General features: G+C 38.1%; 1 protein-coding gene and 1 pseudogene across 21 annotated transcripts in view; one reads left to right on the top strand and one right to left on the bottom strand.

Moving 5' to 3' along the window:
- Positions 1-15,738, top strand: part of LOC143677397 (uncharacterized) — a 29,167-nt gene extending 13,429 nt beyond the window's left edge. For 18 of the 21 annotated variants that reach the window (XM_077153268.1, XM_077153285.1, XM_077153275.1 and 15 more), the window contains 10 exons: positions 505-575; positions 1,011-1,035; positions 2,648-2,718; positions 3,140-3,161; positions 3,275-3,319; positions 3,972-4,028; positions 5,648-5,739; positions 6,612-6,712; positions 6,802-6,892; positions 7,710-7,853. In XM_077153268.1, the coding sequence (XP_077009383.1) occupies positions 505-575; positions 1,011-1,035; positions 2,648-2,718; positions 3,140-3,161; positions 3,275-3,319; positions 3,972-4,028; positions 5,648-5,739; positions 6,612-6,712; positions 6,802-6,877 (560 nt within the window). In that variant the 3' untranslated portion in view covers positions 6,878-6,892; positions 7,710-7,853. Of the gene's footprint in view, positions 1-504; positions 576-1,010; positions 1,036-2,647; positions 2,719-3,139; positions 3,162-3,274; positions 3,320-3,971; positions 4,029-5,647; positions 5,740-6,611; positions 6,713-6,801; positions 6,893-7,709; positions 7,854-14,929 lie in introns of those variants that run through there. The other 3 variants (XM_077153269.1, XM_077153271.1, XM_077153273.1) reach the window with 3 other exon arrangements.
- Positions 8,164-13,340, bottom strand: LOC143675667 (myb/SANT-like DNA-binding domain-containing protein 3 pseudogene; annotated as a pseudogene).
- Positions 15,739-21,444: the final 5,706 nt, after the last annotated feature.

Consider the following 21,444-nt stretch of genomic DNA (forward strand, 5'->3'; position numbering starts at 1 on the left):
TATAATGATCATCTTTATGACAAATCGTAGTGACTTGATACAATATAATTTTCCTAGTATTAAGTCCAGTCCACCAGTAATGGTCTGCTTATAATACAGAGAAAATTGGTACACAACAGCACTTCCAATTTGTGGAGTCCCCATAAATCTTAGAAATTTCATTAGGACAGTAACAATTAGCAGGGTTTCAACACAGGTAGCAGGAGTGATCGGACTCTTTCACTGAATCACAGTAACTATTTTAGAACCATCTGTAGATTGAATATTTCACTTTGCATTAGGATGCCTTATGCTACATAGCCAAACAACCTTATTTCCCATTTGTTTCCTGATCCTCTCATTTACCCCATCTATTTCACTATGGAGGATGGCCCAGGAACAGATCACTCCAGGCTTATTTTCCACCTGCCTCCTTATTCTCTTGCCCTTCACAAATCATGTTCAGGGTCTAAATATCCCAGGAGTGACACCCTGATGTACTGACATTTACTCTGTGTCCTCTAGCAAACACTGAGGGCCCAATGGAGAAGCCTCTGATTGACACATCAGATAAGGACATTCCATCTAGTTCCAAGGTATGGCTGTCTTTCTTGGTGATGAATTGCTTTCTTTTTTTTTAAAATTCAGTTCAGATATAAAAATCTGACCACACAATTACACATCAAATATCTTGATTTCTGTGACCAGGGAAATGGTCATTGGGAGCCTATTATTAAAAGATCCGCTATTCAAGAGTGCAGCAGTTGGAGTCAACTGTATGACATGGGGCCATTTCCTTAGGTACAGGTTTACCTCTTGGTTTGTGAATTTTTAAATTCTCAACCAAAATAACTTGCATTATCCTTCTGCCTTCCCGTATGCATCCACTCCATTCCTTATTGAGTCTTTCACCCAACCACTCTTTCCAATCTGCTTTTCTGAAGGCAACAAGAGAGTAAAACCCTTGTGAAATCCCACACAGTATGTTCTGATCCTTAGGATCCTGAGTGTTTCCTTTTCTCTAATTTCAGGTGGTTACAGAAGAAAGTGAAAATGGTATGTATTTTGGAATTACTCACTCATTGAGGAAAAAATTCTGGATGCTTAAAAACCCAGGATTTCTGAGTCTGGCTAGGCTGGAGAGGCAACATTACAGCTTCCAGGCAGGAATGAGGATGAGGAATGTGAGATTAGGTTCTAATTAAAGGAAATTGACCATGTTCTATAATCCTTATAAGCAGCTGTGCCCCATTAAGTGGTGAGGGTATGTGTATACAGGGGTGGGGATTACACGTGGGAATCTACCTTATGTGGATCATGAGGCTGGGATGGGACTGAGTGTGTGTTTATGCAGAAGCTATTTCCCACCTTCACAGTACAATTTCCAGAGGTAACTTCTGAAAAAATATTCCATCACCACTGCACACTTTACATATAGCTACTCATTCAACCCTCAAAACTACCAAAGCTAGGGCTGTGTTTACTCTTCCAGACCTCAGATGGACAAACTGTGGTATAAAGACAATTAGTCTTACATTTCAATTCTTAAGTGAAAGAGACTAATTACGAGGCCAGGTATACATATCCATGGTTGATGCCCTGAGCTGCTATCTGCACTCCTCACTCAGCCATTTGGGGCATTGTACAGGGTGGCAAGGAGACCAACCATTCATTTGTATTCAAGGAAGTGTCCACAGGGCAACAGACCCCCACACCTGATGTTCATTATCAGTAGACTCAGAGGTCTCATGATGCAAGAACATTACACATTCCTTCTACCACAGACTATGGCCTTTACATGGTATAAAAAACACAAAGAAAGCCCACATTCTTGGGGCCAGGTCACAGATTCTGACAGTTGTAAGGTGCCACCTGGCACAACCATGTTTAACAAACTCCTCCATATTGGGAGCCAAAGAGGTGGGCATCAAGGAGGTATTTTAGTACATTGGGAACATCGCTTTGGCCCCTAGAAATGTTCAAATCCTATTAGTTCCACAATGAAGAGACCATGATAATAAGTCCCAAGGAAGAGTGGAAGGAAAATTATTACACTCTGTATTGTAGTGATTTTTTAGTCACTATGTAGAATTACAGAATCTTCGAATAGTCTATAATTGATTATATTCATGAAAAATTAGTGAAAAAATTGATGAAGCTCTTGACCTAGAAATGAATGTAGTCTCACAGTAAAAGATTATAAGTAACAATGTTTTTAAACAATTGCCGTATGGCTAAACTTTGAGAAGAATATAAAAGGTTAGAAGGAAAAAATCCTATAAAAATGATACAGTTCCTGCATATGAGGACACATGGAGGCTGAGAAGTTGTTAAACCACATCAAGAAGCAAGTAGCAGTTTAGTTGGGCTTCAGAATGGGCAGGAGGAGTGATAAGAATCCATCATTGAATAATGGCATGTATTTTGTAACATCTGTAGATTGTCTAGTTCATGCTGCTTTGGGATGTCCTTATTTACAAAGCCAGGAACTGCTCCCCATTTTTGAGCTCCTCCTCTTTACCTTCCATTTGCTTCCCACAGCAGCTTACCCCGTGCTTCTAACCATTCACCTCCACATTACTCTGACCTTTCAAAACCAAGCTAAGTACCTGAATTAGCCAGAAGCAAGGCCCACGATGGACTGACTGCTACTCTTCTGTCATCCTAGCTCTTTCCAAAGAACAGACGGAGGAGCTTCTGCCTGACCAAGGAATAGAGCAGACCCCAAGTACTTCCCAGGTAAAGTTATATTTCTTTGCCTGAGTTAGAGCAATGTTCTTCTTTGTTTCCTCCTTCTTCAATCCAGTTAAGATAGGGAAATCTGACCATGTTTAGTATATACGATATATACAGTTGTCCTTGGTGAGAACAGTGTTCAGTGGGAATCTATTAACTGATCCAAGATTCAAGAAGGAACTTATAAATGGGAGCATCAGTTATATTATATCCTGGAGTAGGAATTCTGTAAAATGGACTTGAGAGATACAACATTCAGGAAAAGCTCATGTCTTCTGCAAAACTATCCCCTAAACTGCTTTTGGGTTTACTTGATTTGACCTATCATTCTCACATGGTTTCCTAAAGTCAACAAGAGGTTAAAAGCCTCCTGCAGGTGTGACACAGCAAGTTCAGGACCTCACAGAGTTTTCTTTCACTACAGGTGACCCCAAGAGTGAACAATGGTAGGTATTCAGGATCAAATATTGGTGAACAAAAATCTGTATGATAAGGTGGGTCTTCCTTGCTGACTTAAGCCCAGAGAAGCTACTCTACAACCCCCAATTGCACCTTCCAGGTGGAAATGAGGAGAGGGATATGGTGAAAGAAGCCGGTATTCCAGGTATGGATCAGGGCAGTACTTCTTGAGAAATTGGTTTCTGTTTAGATGATCTGGGTATGTATACATATGAGTGGTATGTGTCTATATGTGATGGTATGTGATTATGTGATTTGATTATTAAGGTGCATGTGCCTGAATGTTTGGAAAACTGTGATTCAAATTCTTGTTACTGAGAACTACAGAAGCAGTGCAGCAGCAGCCGATTCCAGTTGTAGCCATGTTTCACAAGCCCAGTAGTCATTTGGCTAGTAGCTGAGGTACAGTCAATGCAGAGAGAATGTTTTCATCCACACAATGCTCTCCAAGCAGCTGCTAGAGTCTGTCCTGAGCCTGTTCACTGAACTCACTGAACAGAGAGCATGTCCACAACAACGGTAAGAATTTCAGTGACAAGAGGGAGGTGAGTTCTGTGATGGTCCAGCTAAATGGACAACTGAAATGCTCAGAGGGGATTCCTTCACCTCCTCACATTTGTAAACTGTTTACAATGTCTTCTTGAGGAGATCTGACTTGACAGAACCCAGGGTGGAATGAGATCAAAGGGAGACAGTCTTTTGGTCTTGGATGGCCAGCAAGGCCTCAACTGGAGAAAGGATGGATGGGTTAGCCACACTCTCTAATAATTTTCCTGTGGATGTTTCTGTTCCTAAAGCTTGGCTTTCAGATCAAAATTATGACTGGACAAGCAGTGAGGACGAGGATGAAGCAGGTATGGTCCATTATTTAAGGAAGGAGCCAAAGGGAAAGGGTTCCCAGGAGCAGCTGTATTACACCTCTGCTTTCTAGATAGTACAAAGGAGAAACCAGAAATTAAGGGAAATTTATACAGAGGTCTGCTTTATTCTTTTCATATCTTAATTAATCACATAATCCAGGGGTTAGAACCATGGGCTTTGAGTGTCTTTTGTTTACAATTCATTTACTTGCTTTGGTATTTAAGATAATCTTGCAGGGAAGGCCACGGTGGCTCAGCAGGCAAGAATGCTTGCCTGCCATGCCAGAGGACCCGGGTTCGATTCCTGGTGCCTGCCCATGTAAAAAAAAAAAAGAGTAAAAGAAAAATATAATCTTCCATACATGGCCAGATCTTTCCCTGCCTCGGCCAGTTGCAAATCTCAAAGCCTTTGGTTTTTTTAGGCTTTTAAAATATGTTCCTATGTCCTGTGGAGATGTGGTGTGAAGAATATGCTTGAAAAATCTCCTAGTCTTCATTTAACATGCAAATAATATCCTGGGATTAGAAGTAAGACTGGAGTTTTCATCTGTTTGACAGAAGTTTGTGTCTAGCTGACCACTTAATAACTTCCGAGGCATGACAGTGTTTCTGGAGGAATTGTGTGATGGGTGCTGGTTGCTTCACACAGTGGCTCACACAGTCCCACACTCCTTCCTGACCAGGCCCTGGATAGTCAATGGGCTACATGACCAGGATGACAGTGCTGCATTCAGAACCCATGGCTCTAAGCCAGAGAGCTCGGCCAAGTCCCCACACCGCTGCTGTGCCCCTTCCTGTTATTTTTTCCCAGTTCCATACAGGTGCTCTTCCCTTCCAGTCCCCCCAAGGGATGATAAAACACCGGAGCTTTCCATTAATTTAAATGATTACATCTCCAATACAACACTTTCTGAACTGCAGAATAAGGAATCTGGGCCAGTGACTTTATCTCTAGGCCCACATCCATCTTCTCTAATGTGCTACATAACCTATAGGGAGGTTGTGAGGAAGAAATGTCTCCAGGAACTTAAGGTCCTATGAGGAACAGGACAATCTATTGATTTAAGAGTTGGTGGTCTCTCTCTGCCACAACACCCAATTCAAATGCAGGCCTCTGAGAGTTGCTCCCTGTGTAAGGATGGATTAAACAATGGATCAACCAATTAAGTGGAGAAGGTGATGATAGAATTTTGACTGTTCCACTAATGAACTCATATGAGAGAACAGTGTGATTTGTGGAGGCTGAAAAAGAGAAAGGAAATTGTCACTAATTAGGAGAGAAAGAAAGGCAAGGTACTATTGAGTGAAGGAAAATGGGAAGAAAGGCTAGGCCACACATAGAACAATATGGGCACAGTGTCTCCTGTCTTAGAGGAAAAGGAGGACACAGGCATTTCTTCCTTGACACAGTTACAGAATTTGAGAGATGGAAAAGGGACTCTGAAGACCCTAGACCCACTCCCTCGTGGCAGAGGTGAAGCAATTATTGAGGCCCTTGGAAAAGTGTATTAATAATGAGGACAGAATTGTCCTGGGATCAGGTCACACCCTGACATGAACAACAGGGGCTCCAGTACTTCCTTAACTCTAGCATTCTTCTTTCCTTTCTAAAGGCTGTCGCACCTCGCTAACTGTCCTCGTACATTCTGAAGCCCATCTCACTGATTTGGAAGAGTTTGAGACAGATGACAATGACAATGTCCAAGTAATTTATTTCTTTGTTCCATGTCTTTATTTTTTATATACTGAGGTTTATTAGACCTACATTATAGATATTTTCATTCCTCAACTCAGATGGAAATTCATAGTGCACAACATATATAAAATTACCAAAGAAACATGTCTCTTTCCTTGGTTAATGTATGTATGCAGGTTTGTGTTGACCATTTTCCTTTTATTTTTACATCTAAAGTAATTGGGCGTTAGCAATTCCCTGATTCAACAGAAAAAGGAATTTATTCATGATGGAAAAACAAGAGTTGGATTTTGCTGAAATGAAATAATGGATATTTCTTCCCTTTTAGAAATTCCCTATTTAGATTTTAGTGCTAAAACTCTTAACATGGACCTCTTGATTTAACAGCTCTGATTTCATTTCATTTCTATCTTTTACCTTGGGAAGGGGCATGATATCCTTGTTCCCACCCCAAACCAGAAAACCATGAACTTATTGTAGCTCCAGTGAAAGTGGTCTCCTTTTAAATCTGTTTCATAGGTGTAATCTCTTTCTACCTTATCCTTATTCCATCTTTTGCTCTTCATATCGTTGTCACCCTGAAGGTCACGGTCCCATCAAGGAAGTTGAGGTCACAGGATTGACAACATTTATGAAAACTTTACCACACCACTCACGTACTTTGCTAGGATTGCATTGACTTCCAAATCAACCACACACCAAGAATATTACCATGTAACACCGAATGGCTCAGACAGGAAATTGGCAGAAAGACGGACCCCTTGGGCCACACCCAGCAGATGGGACACCTGTCTAGTGTGTTTTGGCCCGAGCTCTCCCATTACAGGTGTGTTCCTACATGTGGTACCTCTGGACATGCAAGTTTGTTCTCTTTCCTACAGCTCTCTACACCTTTTGATGAGGAGGAGCCTCTTGCATCAAAATCTCCTGCACTTGAAGGAAAGCTGGATATGATGGGAGAGGGAAAACAGCAAGAGGAAACGTGAGTGTGGAGTGGGTAAGATGATAAGGAGAAGGGAAATAAGTTCACATGAAGTCCACTGGTACCTGACTCTCCTTTTGACACTTCAGGGAAATGAGCGTAACTAATGAGGTCACTGGGGAGGCCACTATGCAGCAGGAACATGGAGACAGAGACAGGAAGTAGTCAAACTCAGAACAGGCAAGTAAATGGTATTCTGAGAACTTCTCTCCATCGACCACCTACCCATCCCATATAAGGCTGCTCAGCCATTCCCTGCAATGGCTCCTTTATTTGGAGGAGAGGGCTGCGACGTGCCATTCACACTGCACTCTTTGTGAAGATTCTCCTTGAATTCCTTCCATATCTCCATCTGGCAGGACTGAACCTCGCCCACCCAATCCCCTTAATGGCAACAGGGAGTCTTATCAATTAAGGACAGAGAACAGTGAAGGGTGTGGGGTGGCCATGACAGAATCAGATTAAGCTCTCATGGGCAGATAGACTATCTTAGTTTGCCAGGGCTGATAAAAAAAGTACCACTGACTCATTGGCTTTATTTTCTCCCATTCTATGATGTAAAAAGTCCCAATCCAAGGTGCTCACAGGGAGCAGTTTACTCTGGTAACAGCTGGCCAGCAAGCCATAACCCAATCTCTGCCTCTGTCACCTGGCCATCTGTCTTCTGTGTTCTACTGTAAACTCTGTCCAAATTTCCTCTGCTGTAGAGCCCTCCCATTTCCTCCATATTCAGTTTCACTTCGGTACAAAGTTACCTTAAGGTATCCCTCTCAAACAATATTTACAGCCACTCTATGCCAATAGACAACATTCTCACCACAGAGCAACAACTGAACATCAATGCTCTGTGGATCTGACTCCTGGGATATCAGGGGCCCAGGGGGCGTCTCCAGCATCTGAGGTGACTACTGGGTCCTGCAACCCACCCTAGCAAGCTTCCTCCTCCATCCATATCTGGGCATCCCCAGTGATTCCAGAACCTGTGTTTGTGTTGCAGATCCTACCATGGAAAAGTATGGAGAGGTGGGGGCCTCAGCCTGAGCCTCAATGGATCTGGAGGATAGAAGGGTGGAAATTCAAAAAAAAACAAAAAAAAGAGCCACCTGATTAAATTAAATATATTACTTTATTAGTTTAGTTATGTTTTTGGCTTAATAAGTTTATTTTGTTTATATGTTTGTTTCTTTTCATTCTTGTATGTTCTTTAATTAAATGGACATTACATTCAGGATTATAGCACTTATAGAGAAGTTTTAGAGGACTTTCACAGCTGCTTTGCCATGTAAGGGGCACAGAAGATGCAGTTCTTAACCAGAATGAACTCTTAAATTGATGACTATCACCACTTAATCTTTCTAGGTGCAGCTCTATTACATGTTACTGACCACACCTCCATGTTCTGGACTTCCTTTGCTCACACAGATGAATTAAAAGGTGGCTACCTCAAAGCCTCAGGGTGAGCTGGGAAAGGACCAGTTAAATGAGGCAACAGCCCACTCCTTGGTAAAAGTTTGTAGCTTTCCTTCCCAATACATCTTCTTTTTTTCTGAGAACTTTTTATCTGGTGCACCCACTATGCCATCTCACACTCTTACACTATAGGCTGGATTTTGGCCACAAGTGAGAACCTCACTCATTTCCAGTCACCTGCAGCTGTAAAATGAACATCTGCTGTTGGTGTTGCTCTTCATGCATCACTTTTATGTTGAACCATCCTTGCAGACCTAGGATGAATCCTACGTGGTCATGATGTATAATTCTCTTAATGTGTTGTTGGATTCGATTTGCTGGAATTTTGTTGAAAATTTTTGCATCTATATTCATTAGAGTGATTGGTCTGTAGTTTTCTTTTTTTGTAATATCTTTGCCTGGTTTTGGTATGAGGGTGATGTTGGCTTCATAGAATGAATTAGGTAGCTTTCCCTCCACTTCAATTTTTTTGAAGAGTTTGAGCAGGTTTGGTACTAATTCTTTCTGGAATGTTTGGTAGAATTCACATGTGAAGCCATCTGGTCCTGGAATTTTCTTTTTGGGAAGCTTTTGAATGACTGATTCAATTTCTTTACTTGTGATTGCTTTGTTGAGGTCATCTATTTCTTCTTGAGTCAAAGTTGGTTGTTCATGCCTTTCTAGGAAGTTGTCCATTTCATCTTCATTGTTGCATTTATTAGCATAAAGTTGTTCATAGTATCCTGTTATTACCTACTTTATTTCTGTGGGGTCAGTGGTTATGTGTCCTCTTTCATTTCTGATCTTATTTATTTGCATCCTCTCTCTTCTTTTTGTCAATCTTGCTAAGGGCCCATCAATCTTATTGATTTTCTCATAGAACCAACTTCTGGTCTTATTGATTTTCTCTATTGTTTTCATGTTCTCAGTTTCATTTATTTCTGTGCTAATCTTTGTTATTTCTTTCCTTTTGCTTGCTTTGGGGTTAGTTTGCTGTTCTTTCTCCAGTTCTTCCAAGTGGATGGTTAATTCACAAATTTTTGCCCTTTCTTCTTTTTTGATATAGGCATTTAGGGCAATAAATTTCCCTCTTAGCACTGCCTTTGCTGCATCCCCTAAATTTTGATATGCTGTGTTTTCATTTTCATTTGCCTCTAGATATTTACTGATTTCTCTTGTCATTTCTTCCTTGACCCACTGGTTGTTTAAGAGTGTGTTGTTGAGCCTCCACGTATTTGTGAATTTTCTGGCACTCTGCCTATTATTGATTTCCAACTTCATTCGTTTATGATCTGAGAAAGTGTGGTGCATGATTTCAATCTTTTTAAATTTGTTGAGACTTGCTTTGTGACCCAACATATGGTCTATCTTTGAGAATGATCCATGAGCACTTAAGAATAAGGTGTATCCTGCTATTGTGGGGTGTGATGTCCTATAAATGTCTGTTAAGTCTAGTTCATTTATTGTAATATTCAAATTCTCTGTTTCTTTATGATCCTCTGTCTAGATGTTCTGTCCATTGATGAGAGTGGGGAATTGAAGTCTCCAACTATTTTGGTAGATGTGTCTATTTCCCATTTCAGTGTTTGCAGTGTTTGCCTCACATATTTTGGGGCATTCTGGTTCGGTGCATAAACATTTATGATTGTTATGTCTCCTTGGTGAATTGTTCCTTTTATTAATACATAGTATCCTTCTTTGTCTCTTTTAACTGTTTTACATTTGAAGTCTAATTTGTTGGATATTAGTATAGCTACTCCTGTTCTTTTCTTGTTGTTATTTGCATGGAATATCTTTTCCCAACCTTTCACTTTCAACCTATGTTTATCTTTGGGTCTAGGATGTGTTTCCTGTAGACAGCATATAGAAGGATCCTGTTTTTTAATCCATTCTGCCAATCTATGTCTTTTGATTGGGGAGTAGAATCCATTAACATTTAGTGTTATTACTGTATGGGTAGTACTTTCTTCTACCATTTTGCCTTCTGTATTTTATATGTCATATCTAATTTTCCTTCTTTCTACACTCTTCTCCACACCTCTCTCTTCTGTCTTTTTGTATCTGTCTCTAGTGCTCCCTTTAGTATTTCTTGCAGAGCTGGTCTCTTGGTCACAAATTCTCTCAGTGATTTTTTGTCTGAAAATGTTTTAATTTCTCCCTCATTTTTGAAAGACAGTTTTGCTAGGTGTAGAATTCTTTTTTTTTTATTTTTTATTTTTTTATTAATTAACGGAAAAAAGAAAAAAAAGAAATTAACCCAACATTTAGAAATCATACCATTCTACATATCCAATCAGTAATTCTTAACATCATCACATAGATGCATGATCATCGTTTCTTAGTACATTGGCATCAGTTTAGAAGAACTAGCAATACAACAGAAAAAGATATAGAATGTTAATATAGAGAAAAAAATAAAAGTAATAATAATAGTAAAAAAACAAAAGAAACAAACAAAAAACAAAACAACAACAACAACAACAACAACAAAAAACCTATAGCTCAGATGCAGCTTCACTCAGTGTTTTAACATGATTACTTTACAATTAGGTATTATTGTGTTGTCCATTTTTGAGTTTTTGTATCTCGTCCTGTTGCACATCTGTATCCCTTCAGCTCCAATTACCCATTATCTTACCCTGTTTCTACCTCCTGCTGGACTCTGTTACCAATGACATATTCCAAGTGTTACCAATGACATATTCCAAGTGGGTATAAAATTCTTGGTTGGCAGTTTTTCTTTTAGTAATTTAAATATATCATCCCATTGTCTTCTCACCTCCATGGTTTCTGCTGAGAAATCTACACAATCTTATTGGGTTTCCCTTGTATGTGATGGATTGCTTTTCTCTTGCTGCTTTCAAGATCCTCTCTTTCTCTTTGACCTCTGACCTTCTGACTAGTAAGTGTCTTGGAGAACATCTATTTGGATCTATTCTCTTTGGAGTATGCTGCACTTCTTGGATCTGTAGTTTTATGTCTTTCATAAGAGTTGGGAAATTTTCAGTGATAATTTCTTCCATTTGTTTTTCTCCTCCTTTTCCCTTCTCTTCTCTTTCTGGAACACCCACAACACATATATTTGTGTGCCTCATATTATCATTCAGTTCCCTGAGTCCCTGCTCATATTTTTTCATTTTTTCCCTATAGTTTCTGTATCTTGTCAGATTTCAGATATTCCATATTCCAGTTCACTAATCCTAACCTCTGTCTCTTGAAATCTACCCTGGTAGGTTTCCGTTGTTTTTTTTTTTTCATCTCTTCTAGTGTACCTTTCCTTCCCATAAGTTCTGTGGTTTGTTTTTTCAGACTTGCCAGTTCTTCTTTTTGTTCATTCCTTGCCTTCTTCATCTCCTCCCTCAGCTCATTGATTTGGTTTTTGATGAGGTTTTCCATGTCTGTTCGTATGTTCTGAATTAATTGTTTAAGCTCCTGTATCTCATTTGAAAAATTGGGTCGTTCCTTTGACTGGGCCATATCTTCAATTTTCCTGGTGTGATCTGTTATTTTTTGCTGGTGTCTAGACATTTAATTACCTTAATTAGTTTATTCCGGAGATTGCTTTCACTTATCTTACCTAGGGTTTTCTTGCTAGATGAGTTTGTTGTCTATCTTTTTTTTGACCTTCAGTTCAGCTTTTTCTGGGCCTCTAGCTTAGGTTTTGTTTAACAGAGGATAATTTTTCAGTTCTTGTTTTCTTGTTCTTGCCCTGCTTGTAAGGTGCCTTTTCCCTCCCCACCCTTAAGAGGGTCTACATAGGTATTATAAACTCCAGCAGGGTTTTCCCGGACTAAACTGGCCTCCTATCAGGGGGAAGAAGTCACCTGCATCAGTTTTCCCTGAGGGTGAGACCCAGCAGTTTAAAAGACTTTCCTGTGAAGTCTCTGGGCTCTGTTTTTCTTATCCTGCCCAGTATGTGGTGCTTGTCTTCCTGCTGGTCCCAACAGCAAAGATGTTGTGGCTCCTTTAACTTTGGAAGGGTCTCCCTGCTGGGGGCGTGGTGGAGACAGAGGAGAGGTTGTAGGCTGGTTTTAATGGCTTCCAATTGCCAAGCCCTGGGTTCTGAATTCCTTGAGAGAGGGATTCCACCTGAGTTGGGCTTCACCCCTCCCCTGGGGAAGGCACAGGTGGGAGACAGCCCTGAAAGCAGTCCATTTCTGCCTATGCCTGGGGCAGTTGCAGCCTGAATAGTCCTGCCGCTGATCCAGAGGGAGACAAGCCTCCATAGAAACAGCCACAAAAACCTGTTTCATCCCCTTTCCTCTTTTCGGTTAACCCAATAAGTGACCTCCACCTTGACCAGGTTCGCCTGAGCTGGGGGCCTATTTTTAGTAGTCAGAATTTGTTTATTAATGCCACAATTGGTATTTGGTTGGACTCAGTCCTTGCTACTATTAGAGTGTCTTTCCTTTCCCTCTGGGAAGCTGCCTGTGGGGTTGCGGCACTGGCTGCTGTGGCTTGGGGAATTCACGGTTCAGGAGACTTGCAGCTGGTCCAGCTGGTCCAGACTGGGGTATGCTGTGTGTCTGGTCACTACTGTTGCTCCGGGAGCTGTTCTGCACTGTTTCTAGTTATTTAGTGGTTGTTCTGGAGGATGAACTAAAATGTACACATTGCTAAGCCACCATCTGGGCCCCTCTCTTTCATGCATCACTTTTAAAGCCCCTTCCTGAGAAATTTTGCTCCTGTAGTTTTTGTCAGCTGTTTTCCTGGTAGCTGAGTACAATGAGTCAAGTTGAGAGAGCCCTCATATACTGGAGAATGTATGAACTCTTTCTCATCATTGTATACTTCTCTATGTGCAACTGAAAAGGACTTTTGGGCTTTAGCATCAGGGTGATACTTGGGTTCTTCTTCTGGAAGGTTATGCAGGAAGTAGAGCTGCTCAGGTACCATGTGGGGACCCAGAAATGGACTGACTCTCCATTTCACTTTCTATCTAGTTTTGTGGGCCATTATTTTTTGGTCTGAGCCTGTTGTTCTCACAGCACTTCTTCAGCTCTTTGCACTTGTACTCAGAGACAAATGCTTCCCAGGTATGTAGCTTGAATACAAAAGTTCATGCATCACTGTTTTTGCATTCAAGCACGTGTTTGAACTTTTCTACTAAAGCAAGTAAGGTGTTCTTTTCCAATTCTCAGAAGTATTTTGCAGGTTTTATAATTTCATTGTTATGCATTTTCACTATACTTCTACTGGCTATTAGCTCAATTGTAGCAGCCTGATCATGGGACCAGACAAGAGGCAAGTGAGGCACAGAGGCTTACTTCCAGCTGAGGGCTAAGCAGGGCCATCAGCAAGCCAGCCAGGTACTACCATGGGTCAGTGGGTGCTGAAGATGGTGGGAGTGCAGGTCAGTACCCAGACACTGACCTCCCTGTTGGCTGGCACAGGACACAGGCATGTTTAGTTTTGTAGTTGTGTAAATCAAGAGTGTTTTTAGAAATAAGATTTATATGTATATTTACAACTTATAGTGAACAATACTGTATGTTCAACTACTACTAGTTCTTGTTCTTAGCATTTTTCAGTAAATAGAAACACATATATGGAAAAGCACCATAAACAAAGTTACAGCTTAATGAATGAATATAAGACTGTCTCCTTTTGGCTACCATCAAAGTCATTCCCTCTCTCTTGGAACCATCATTTTCTCTTAGTTGAGCAAATGACTGCAAATTTATACTTAGTATCCATCCTTAAGCCAAGGTCTTTCTAGGTGTATATGTTTACCAACATCTGTCCACTCGTCTGAAAGGGATATTGGGAAAAATTTTAAACAAGTCTAATGGGATATCTTTCATTGCAATTCCTGTCTTTCTTGCAAGTCAGTTTTCCTGGGTATAAAAGTCATTATTCACAGTTTCTTTACCCAAATATTTCACCCCATTTTCTTCTGACTCAAAGTATTCTTCACAAAACCACTCATCAGTTTCTAATGTTATTTCCATTGGGTCACTTAATTATTTCTAGATGCATGAAGAATTTTTCTCATCCTTTAAATCCCAATAATATTATAGAATAGAACATGTGATTAAGATCATGATCAATGTGCACGTTAAATATGCAGCTACAAAACACTTTTTTTATTTCTGGAAAAATAAGGAATTATAATGTTGAACACTTTTTCACACCTCAGCTTTGGGTTTCTCTTTTATGCACTCCAGTGATTCATACATTTGATGTTCTAGGGCAATCTTCAACTGTTTGCATGTCTTGTGAATCTTTTGCAATCAACCTTGAATATCTTTGATATTGTCCCCTTGTTCATGTTCTGTTTTCTGAAGGCATTACCTAGTCACAAGGTTCTCTTTAGTTTATGTTTCACTTATGAATTGACTCTTCCTTTCATTTTTTCTGTGCTCCTTATTCTTTTCTGTGCTCTGTCCCTCATCTTTCAAGGGTTCCTTATCTGGTTTATGACATCCTTTCATATACGGCTTTTTCAAAATGCTTTCACCTATTTTTGTAAACCTTCACTATGGTGTATATAACAGGGCAAGATAAGGAACTTTCACTTATTTATAGTAGTATTTACCTGTACCATTCCCATTTTCATTATAATAAATTTGTATTTACAGTTATATGGCAAGATATATTTTGTTTCTGAATTTTAGCTTATGTATGAATATTTCATGCTGACAATAAATTTTAGTTTCTCATATTTTAATGCTGTATTCTCATGATTACATTTTGTTTTTATTTGCCATTTAGGAAAATAAGTGATGGCAATTTATTTTCAGTTGTTTTCCACTGCTAATTCTACAGGTTTGGATGTCCAGTGTGATCGGTTCAGAATGGTTTTTCCTGGACCTAAAATATGAATATCAACTGGATTTCATACCACCTTGCACAGACACCAAGATCTCCTGAGGTCACTTGTGCATATCACAGGGTACAGTGTCACTGGTGTCTATCACATGGTCATCATTTACTTTTGTCCACAGGGCATTTCAAAGTACAAATTTTACAAATTACCTCTAGACAGAATGAACTGATTTAATTTTGTTTCCTGATTTTTAAATACTTATGTATGCATAAAAAGCAGCCAGTTCTATTATACCATGATCCTATTCCTAAGCATCTTGAAAAGATGCACATTAAACTGTTGGTCTCCTACAAATGTGCTAACATTCTGGGATGTCAGAAATGCACTCCACGCTTCCTGTGCCATGGGGACATGCTGTTGCTCACTGACTGGGCTGTACTTTGTGGATGCCACTGAATTCTGTTCACAGCTGCATCTTTAACAGCTTCCTATGGCATCTCCATTAAACAAAAGGTGGAACCTTTACATCACACAAGACCCGTTTATACCTTGACCTCCCCAGATCTGTAAAGGTGACTTTCCCCAGAACCCTGAAATAGAGTGCAGTGCCATATTTAGATATGAAGAGATATGAAGAGAAAGACATGTTTTTAGATATGAAGAGATATGAAGATAAAGTTGGCTATAACAGCTGTTTTCAAGAAACTCTGAAATACAAGTACTTCATTAGCAAGAATCTCATAAGGAAGCAATAAGAAGAGAATATGAATTGCTATGAGAGTGAGAAATTTACACATTAACAGTGAACACACACATACCTATTTTAGTGAATCTCAAATGTGGATCTCTAAACTACAATTATCACTATTATAGTATTTATAATCTGGCCACTATTGTTGACCAAATAGTATTTGGTTACTATTCTTCACGAAATAGGATTTTCAAGCTTTCCTATTTTAATAACACGTCAATATAAAATAAAATGTATATTTTAATCATTCTAAAAAGAAAATTTTGAAGGGTCATTTCTTTTATATATATTGAAAATTCTTCTCTCAGAAAGCTGAAAACTAACGACAACTATGTTACCTAACAAACTTACACCATAGTACATTTAAAATTTTTACACTTAGGCATTTTCCATATAATTACAAATTAACATTTTTTTCCTGATGAACATCTTTTAAAATAACACTTAAAGTACTTCCTACTTTATTCGGATCATTTTTTCTTTTGTTTAAGAATCTTCCTCTGCAAAATTTATATTTATCTAAAACATATTTGATCCGAAAATATCATTTCTAACAATAAATCAAATTCCTGCTTTCCAAGACAGCTGAATTATGTTCTATTTGGATAGACACAAAAAGCCAACATTGAAATCATGTCATCACACTCGTGAATATTTCGAGTTGGTAGCCAGACCCTCAGTCAGGATGTGAAGAAAAGGAATGGAAATGAATACTTTGCTAGCAATCAGCATTATGACCTTAGACTATCTATTCTCCTTAATGCAAAATGAGAGAGGAAGATTTATGATTCCTAAGGCCCCGTACAGCTTTACATGACCATGGTTGGATTATTTAAATGACAAACTGACATCTGCATTCAAAAAATAGCTTCTGAAGTTAAAGAATAATATTACATTGGGTTACAGATAAATGAAATCAACAAAAATATTTCAACTCTAATTTGAAGTGTGTGATATGTCACAAAACAATGCTTTCAAGATAAATGATATGAGGCCAATGACTGCATGTGGTTGTGCTCATTTAATAATGGAATGAACACTGAAATCAGTAAAACAAGGTATTTTGTTAATGGACACTGCTTGTACAAATTCTTAATTAATCTCTAAAGACAAAACCTTTAGAGAAGTAACAAGATTTACTGAAGTGTTTTAGACCTTACCTTTGAAAGGGAATACTGTTATATTCCATATAACTTATATATAGAAACTAAAAGTATTTAAAATGTATGATCATCACAACTACAACAATATAAGTGTATATAGGAATGAGACCTTATTTCCTTTCATAATGTGTTACAAACTGCATAATACTTATATGGATTAACCTTGATTTCTGTGAAATTCCTTAAGGGTTCATTTTCAAGCAGGTCATCAACAAGCATTTGACTAATAAATAAAACACAAGTTTAAGTAAAGGCAAAAAATGAAATCCTATTATTAATTTGATATAGGTACAGCTGAAATTCAATATCCTTACAAAAGTGTATGTTTCCAAAGAACATACACCCACCCACAAATTATTTAAATGAAACAAAGAAAACAAAGCAAAGTAAAAACCTTTGTGCTAGAAATAGACCCATGACTATTTTTTGACACTTTTAGTAACCTAACAAACCATTCTAATGCTTTCTTCTGCCAATACAAATGAAACAAAGGGTAAGTTTCTTCCTTTATTTCATCCACTGTCACAAGACTATACTATGCCATGGTAAAAGTCAATCATCAATAATGCATGCAGTTGCTACAACTCAAATATAAATCTAAACTTTCAGGGGCCATTTCAAAGTTTGATGCATAGAAACTTATTTTAAAGAATCTATAAATCTAGTAGGATGTGGGAAGTCCCAGTATTATAAGATGTCTTTTTGTCAGCAAACTTTCTTCACTGAAAGAAATCACAGAGCAAACTAAAGGAGTGTGGCCCTGCAGGCATTTGTGACAGCATCACTCAGGTTCAGATTTACTGTATGTAGTTGAGTTGAGCATTCACCAGTTTTCTGTGGGCTGAATGAAAGTAGACTGAACACTGCATTTGACAACTGGTGTCAACACTGCCAATACACTGAGCTGGTAGATGTATGCACTGGCATTCCATGTGGTGCCACTAGGCTTCCTTAAAAGGTTACTGCTGTCTTGTCTTTGATGGCTGTCTTCTTTAGGTGACCAAGAAGAGTTATGAGTGAGATCCAGCATCACATCTATGAAGACCAGAAGTTGTGCATGGTTAAGGCATTGCCCATGATGCATTGCAGAGAAACAGAAAGCACAGAGGAGTCTTTGATGGGATTACATAGAGGAGAATGTGTCACATCTTGAAACACTCAGCTAACTTAACAGTGTCAGCTTTCAGGGTGGCATCTAAATCAGAAAGTCAGTAGATCTAATTGCATAAATGAATAAAAAATCTTTATAATATTCAAATAGAAAGAACATCAAAGCAAGAGTCACATACTATTTACTATATATCAATGTGTTTCCAATGTACACGATGAATCCAAGGCCATCAACAGAAATTTCAGATGACAACTCAGGACTGGAGACCACTCATTAATGACAGCAGCCAAAGGACTGATGGTTATAAAGGACTACCATCCCTCAAGCATGTACAGCTTGTGGTTTGAAAATGTGACACACTAGATCTCACTGTTAACTTCTTATGATTGCTTAAAATGATAGCTGCCAAAGTTAAGCCATTTCCAACAGGACTTACACTTTTTCCCACAACTACATCAAATACTTCTCGCTTTACAGACAATATATGGAAAACAGAACTATCCATGCAGTTTCAGTGGCATTCCAAAGATATGTGCTATAGTTATCTAACAGAGTAGAATAACATGCCTCATCATTTGAAAAAAGTAATGAACATACTGAAGTGGTATCAACTATTGAGTATACATTAAATGCAGGTTTCTGTTAGAGATTAAAACTGTTGATAGGCCTTCAGAAATAGGTAGAAATAATCTAAACACAGAGCTGTTAAGTAAAATAATGTCTCAGTGATGAAATTGAAAATAACATTTTCTTAATTTAAAGGAAGGCAAATAAAAAGCCTCTCACAAATAAGCAAAATAAAGTTGAAATGGACATAATCAAAGTGGAACACCATGCTTCTAAGTCTTAGAAATATAGTTCTTTTTTGCTTTACTACAAATGTCCCTAAAAAAAAGTCCATGACATGATTACTATGAGTGATATGGCATGTAATATATTTCCCTCACCTATGCTATTAAACTTTATCTTTCTAAACTTAGTCAATTTGATGTCAACTAAGAGAACATCACAAATATGAATATATAACTTTCTTCAAATCACAGAAGTTGGGAAGTTTAAATAAGAATAAATCTACAAATATTGGATTTAATAGTGAGATAGAAAAGAAAGTCCACACAAACTAGAAAAGGATACCATTTCATTAGCTAGAATAATTTAAAGCAATGTCCTACAACTACCAGAGGAGTACTCTATAATAATAAAAATATCCTTAGTATGTGAGAGAAGACAACAATTCTCAAACACTGAATTTAAAACTCCTTTTTTTTCTCTTGGCACTAAAACCAAGATGTCCCTAAAGAGAAGCAGAAAAGATTCCCTAAAAGTCCTCTATCTAAAATGCAATTAGTATTTTGATAAAGAAACCATATCACCCTATTCCTCAAAATCACAACCTTAAAGCTTTGCTACTTAAATATTAGCCAGGGCTCTGTGGAACATCTTATATTAAAATCGGACAATTGTAAACATCACACATATAAAAAGTATTGTTAACAGGATGAATTTTTCATCTTTTTATTTTTATTTTTTTTGTTGGCAAGAGTGGGCTCTGGGATTTGAACCCAGGTCTCTGGCATGGTAAGTGAGAATTCTGCCCCTGAGCCACCATGGCATAGCCCACATCTTAAGGTTTATATGAGGATCTTTTACAGAATAGTATATGTAAAATCTTTGGCATAAGCTCAGCACAATTTATTACTTGTTGACTGGGAAAATCTTTGCTGAATAATGATAATCTGTGCTGAGCACTTAGAAAACTTTCTATGGATGCAAAACAGCTGTTCAAGAGAAGGAGTCAGTGAGTATGATACCCTCATTCTCCCTATTTTGAGGATAGAAACTGGTTTGAAGTCTAAAATGACAAGATTAGGAAGAGGGAGGTTAAGTCATGTCCATCTCTTTTTTTCTTAGCTTTTTTGGACATCCCTTTCATAGTGTAACTGGTCAGTCTTACCCATCAGCCTGTGTCTCAGATAGACCAAAAATCTGTAGGTGAAGGACCTGTGGTGGAGTGAAATGCCCAGGCATCGCACTAAAGCAGACTTGCTTCAGAGCCTGTCCCTACTCTTAACAGAATGACTTTAGAAAAGGTGCTGAATCTTACTGAGCTGCTGCTTAGTTGTAAACTAGGAATGAGAACTGAGATGAGAATAGCCACTGACACTGCATGATACAGAAGTTCATTTTGGTTGTTTTTCTTATCATTATAGACAATCTAATGATCTTGTTACTAAAAGATGTCAAAGTTCATTTAAGAAATTTATTAAATATTTTAAAAATACCTCAATAAACACCTCATTCCTCTTTCTATAATGTTCAAGTTGGTCATTAAATTAGCGTTGAAGCTATCTAATGCTGTTTTCTCCACTGCAATCCAGGATGGTGTTTCATAGCAACAGCTGCATGAATACAAGTAACATCTTTAAAATTTTACATTCTATTCCTAAAAGGCTTGGGAATATAAGCATTTATATTTGGTTGGTTATTGGTTATTTGGAAAACTTTTCAGAATATTTACTATAACTAAGGACTTCTGAATCTCCAGATAAGAGATTACCAGTATTTCTCAAATTTATGTGATACAGATCTTATTTCTGAAATGATTTTGCAGGACTTGTGTTGACAGATTATATTTTGGGAAATGCCACTAGCATTTAATTTTTTCCCACCAAATGAATTATCTAAGCAGCTAAGGCTCTACATACTTCACAGTTCTTGCACTTTTACTTGCCTTCCAAATTATAGGAACAAATTATTTCCTTGCTTCAAATGTTCCTGAAACAATGTGTTATGCCAGGCTTCAAAACTTTGTTCATTCATGGGATTTTACTTTTACTTTGGAATTCCATGCAAAGACATATTAATTAGAGATAGAAAAGGAAGGAAGCTAGGTTTTCACATAAAACATTCTCAGAGATTCAATTCTAAGTAAAACTTGAATATCCCAATTTGAATTAAGTTATTTAGTTGCTAATAAAACAAAATTAAATGCAGAAATAAAAAGCCACCTGATAAAACATGTTATATACAACTAAACACCCACTTAAGATGAACCTAACAGAAAAGAGCATTATATATTAAGTGATAATTATGATTTCTCACTAAATTGCTCAAAAATCACAATTTTAAAATGCTTAAGTAAACTAGCATATGCTAATGTATTGAATACTCAAGTTACTTGCAAAAGCATATCTGTCAAATCAATTTTAAGATGCCACCCTTTTGGAAGTGATTTAATTGACTTCAGATATTTTCCTGAAAGATGACCAAATGGAATGCCAATACCATGCCTTTGCAGTGTCCACTCTCTCAAGTCTGTTTTAGTTTTCCTATAACTATCAGCAATTTTCCTATCTGAGCCATAACAGAGCAATCATTATGTGGATGGAATAACTCCTCTTCCAGCACGTGTCAGTAATGGTGACAAGACGCATAGATTTTCTAAGGCCTTTTACCTTTACCCCAATATAGAAAAAATTGCAATTCAAG

Source organism: Tamandua tetradactyla, chromosome 3 (assembly GCF_023851605.1).
Source record: "Tamandua tetradactyla isolate mTamTet1 chromosome 3, mTamTet1.pri, whole genome shotgun sequence".
NCBI lineage: Eukaryota > Metazoa > Chordata > Mammalia > Pilosa > Myrmecophagidae > Tamandua > Tamandua tetradactyla.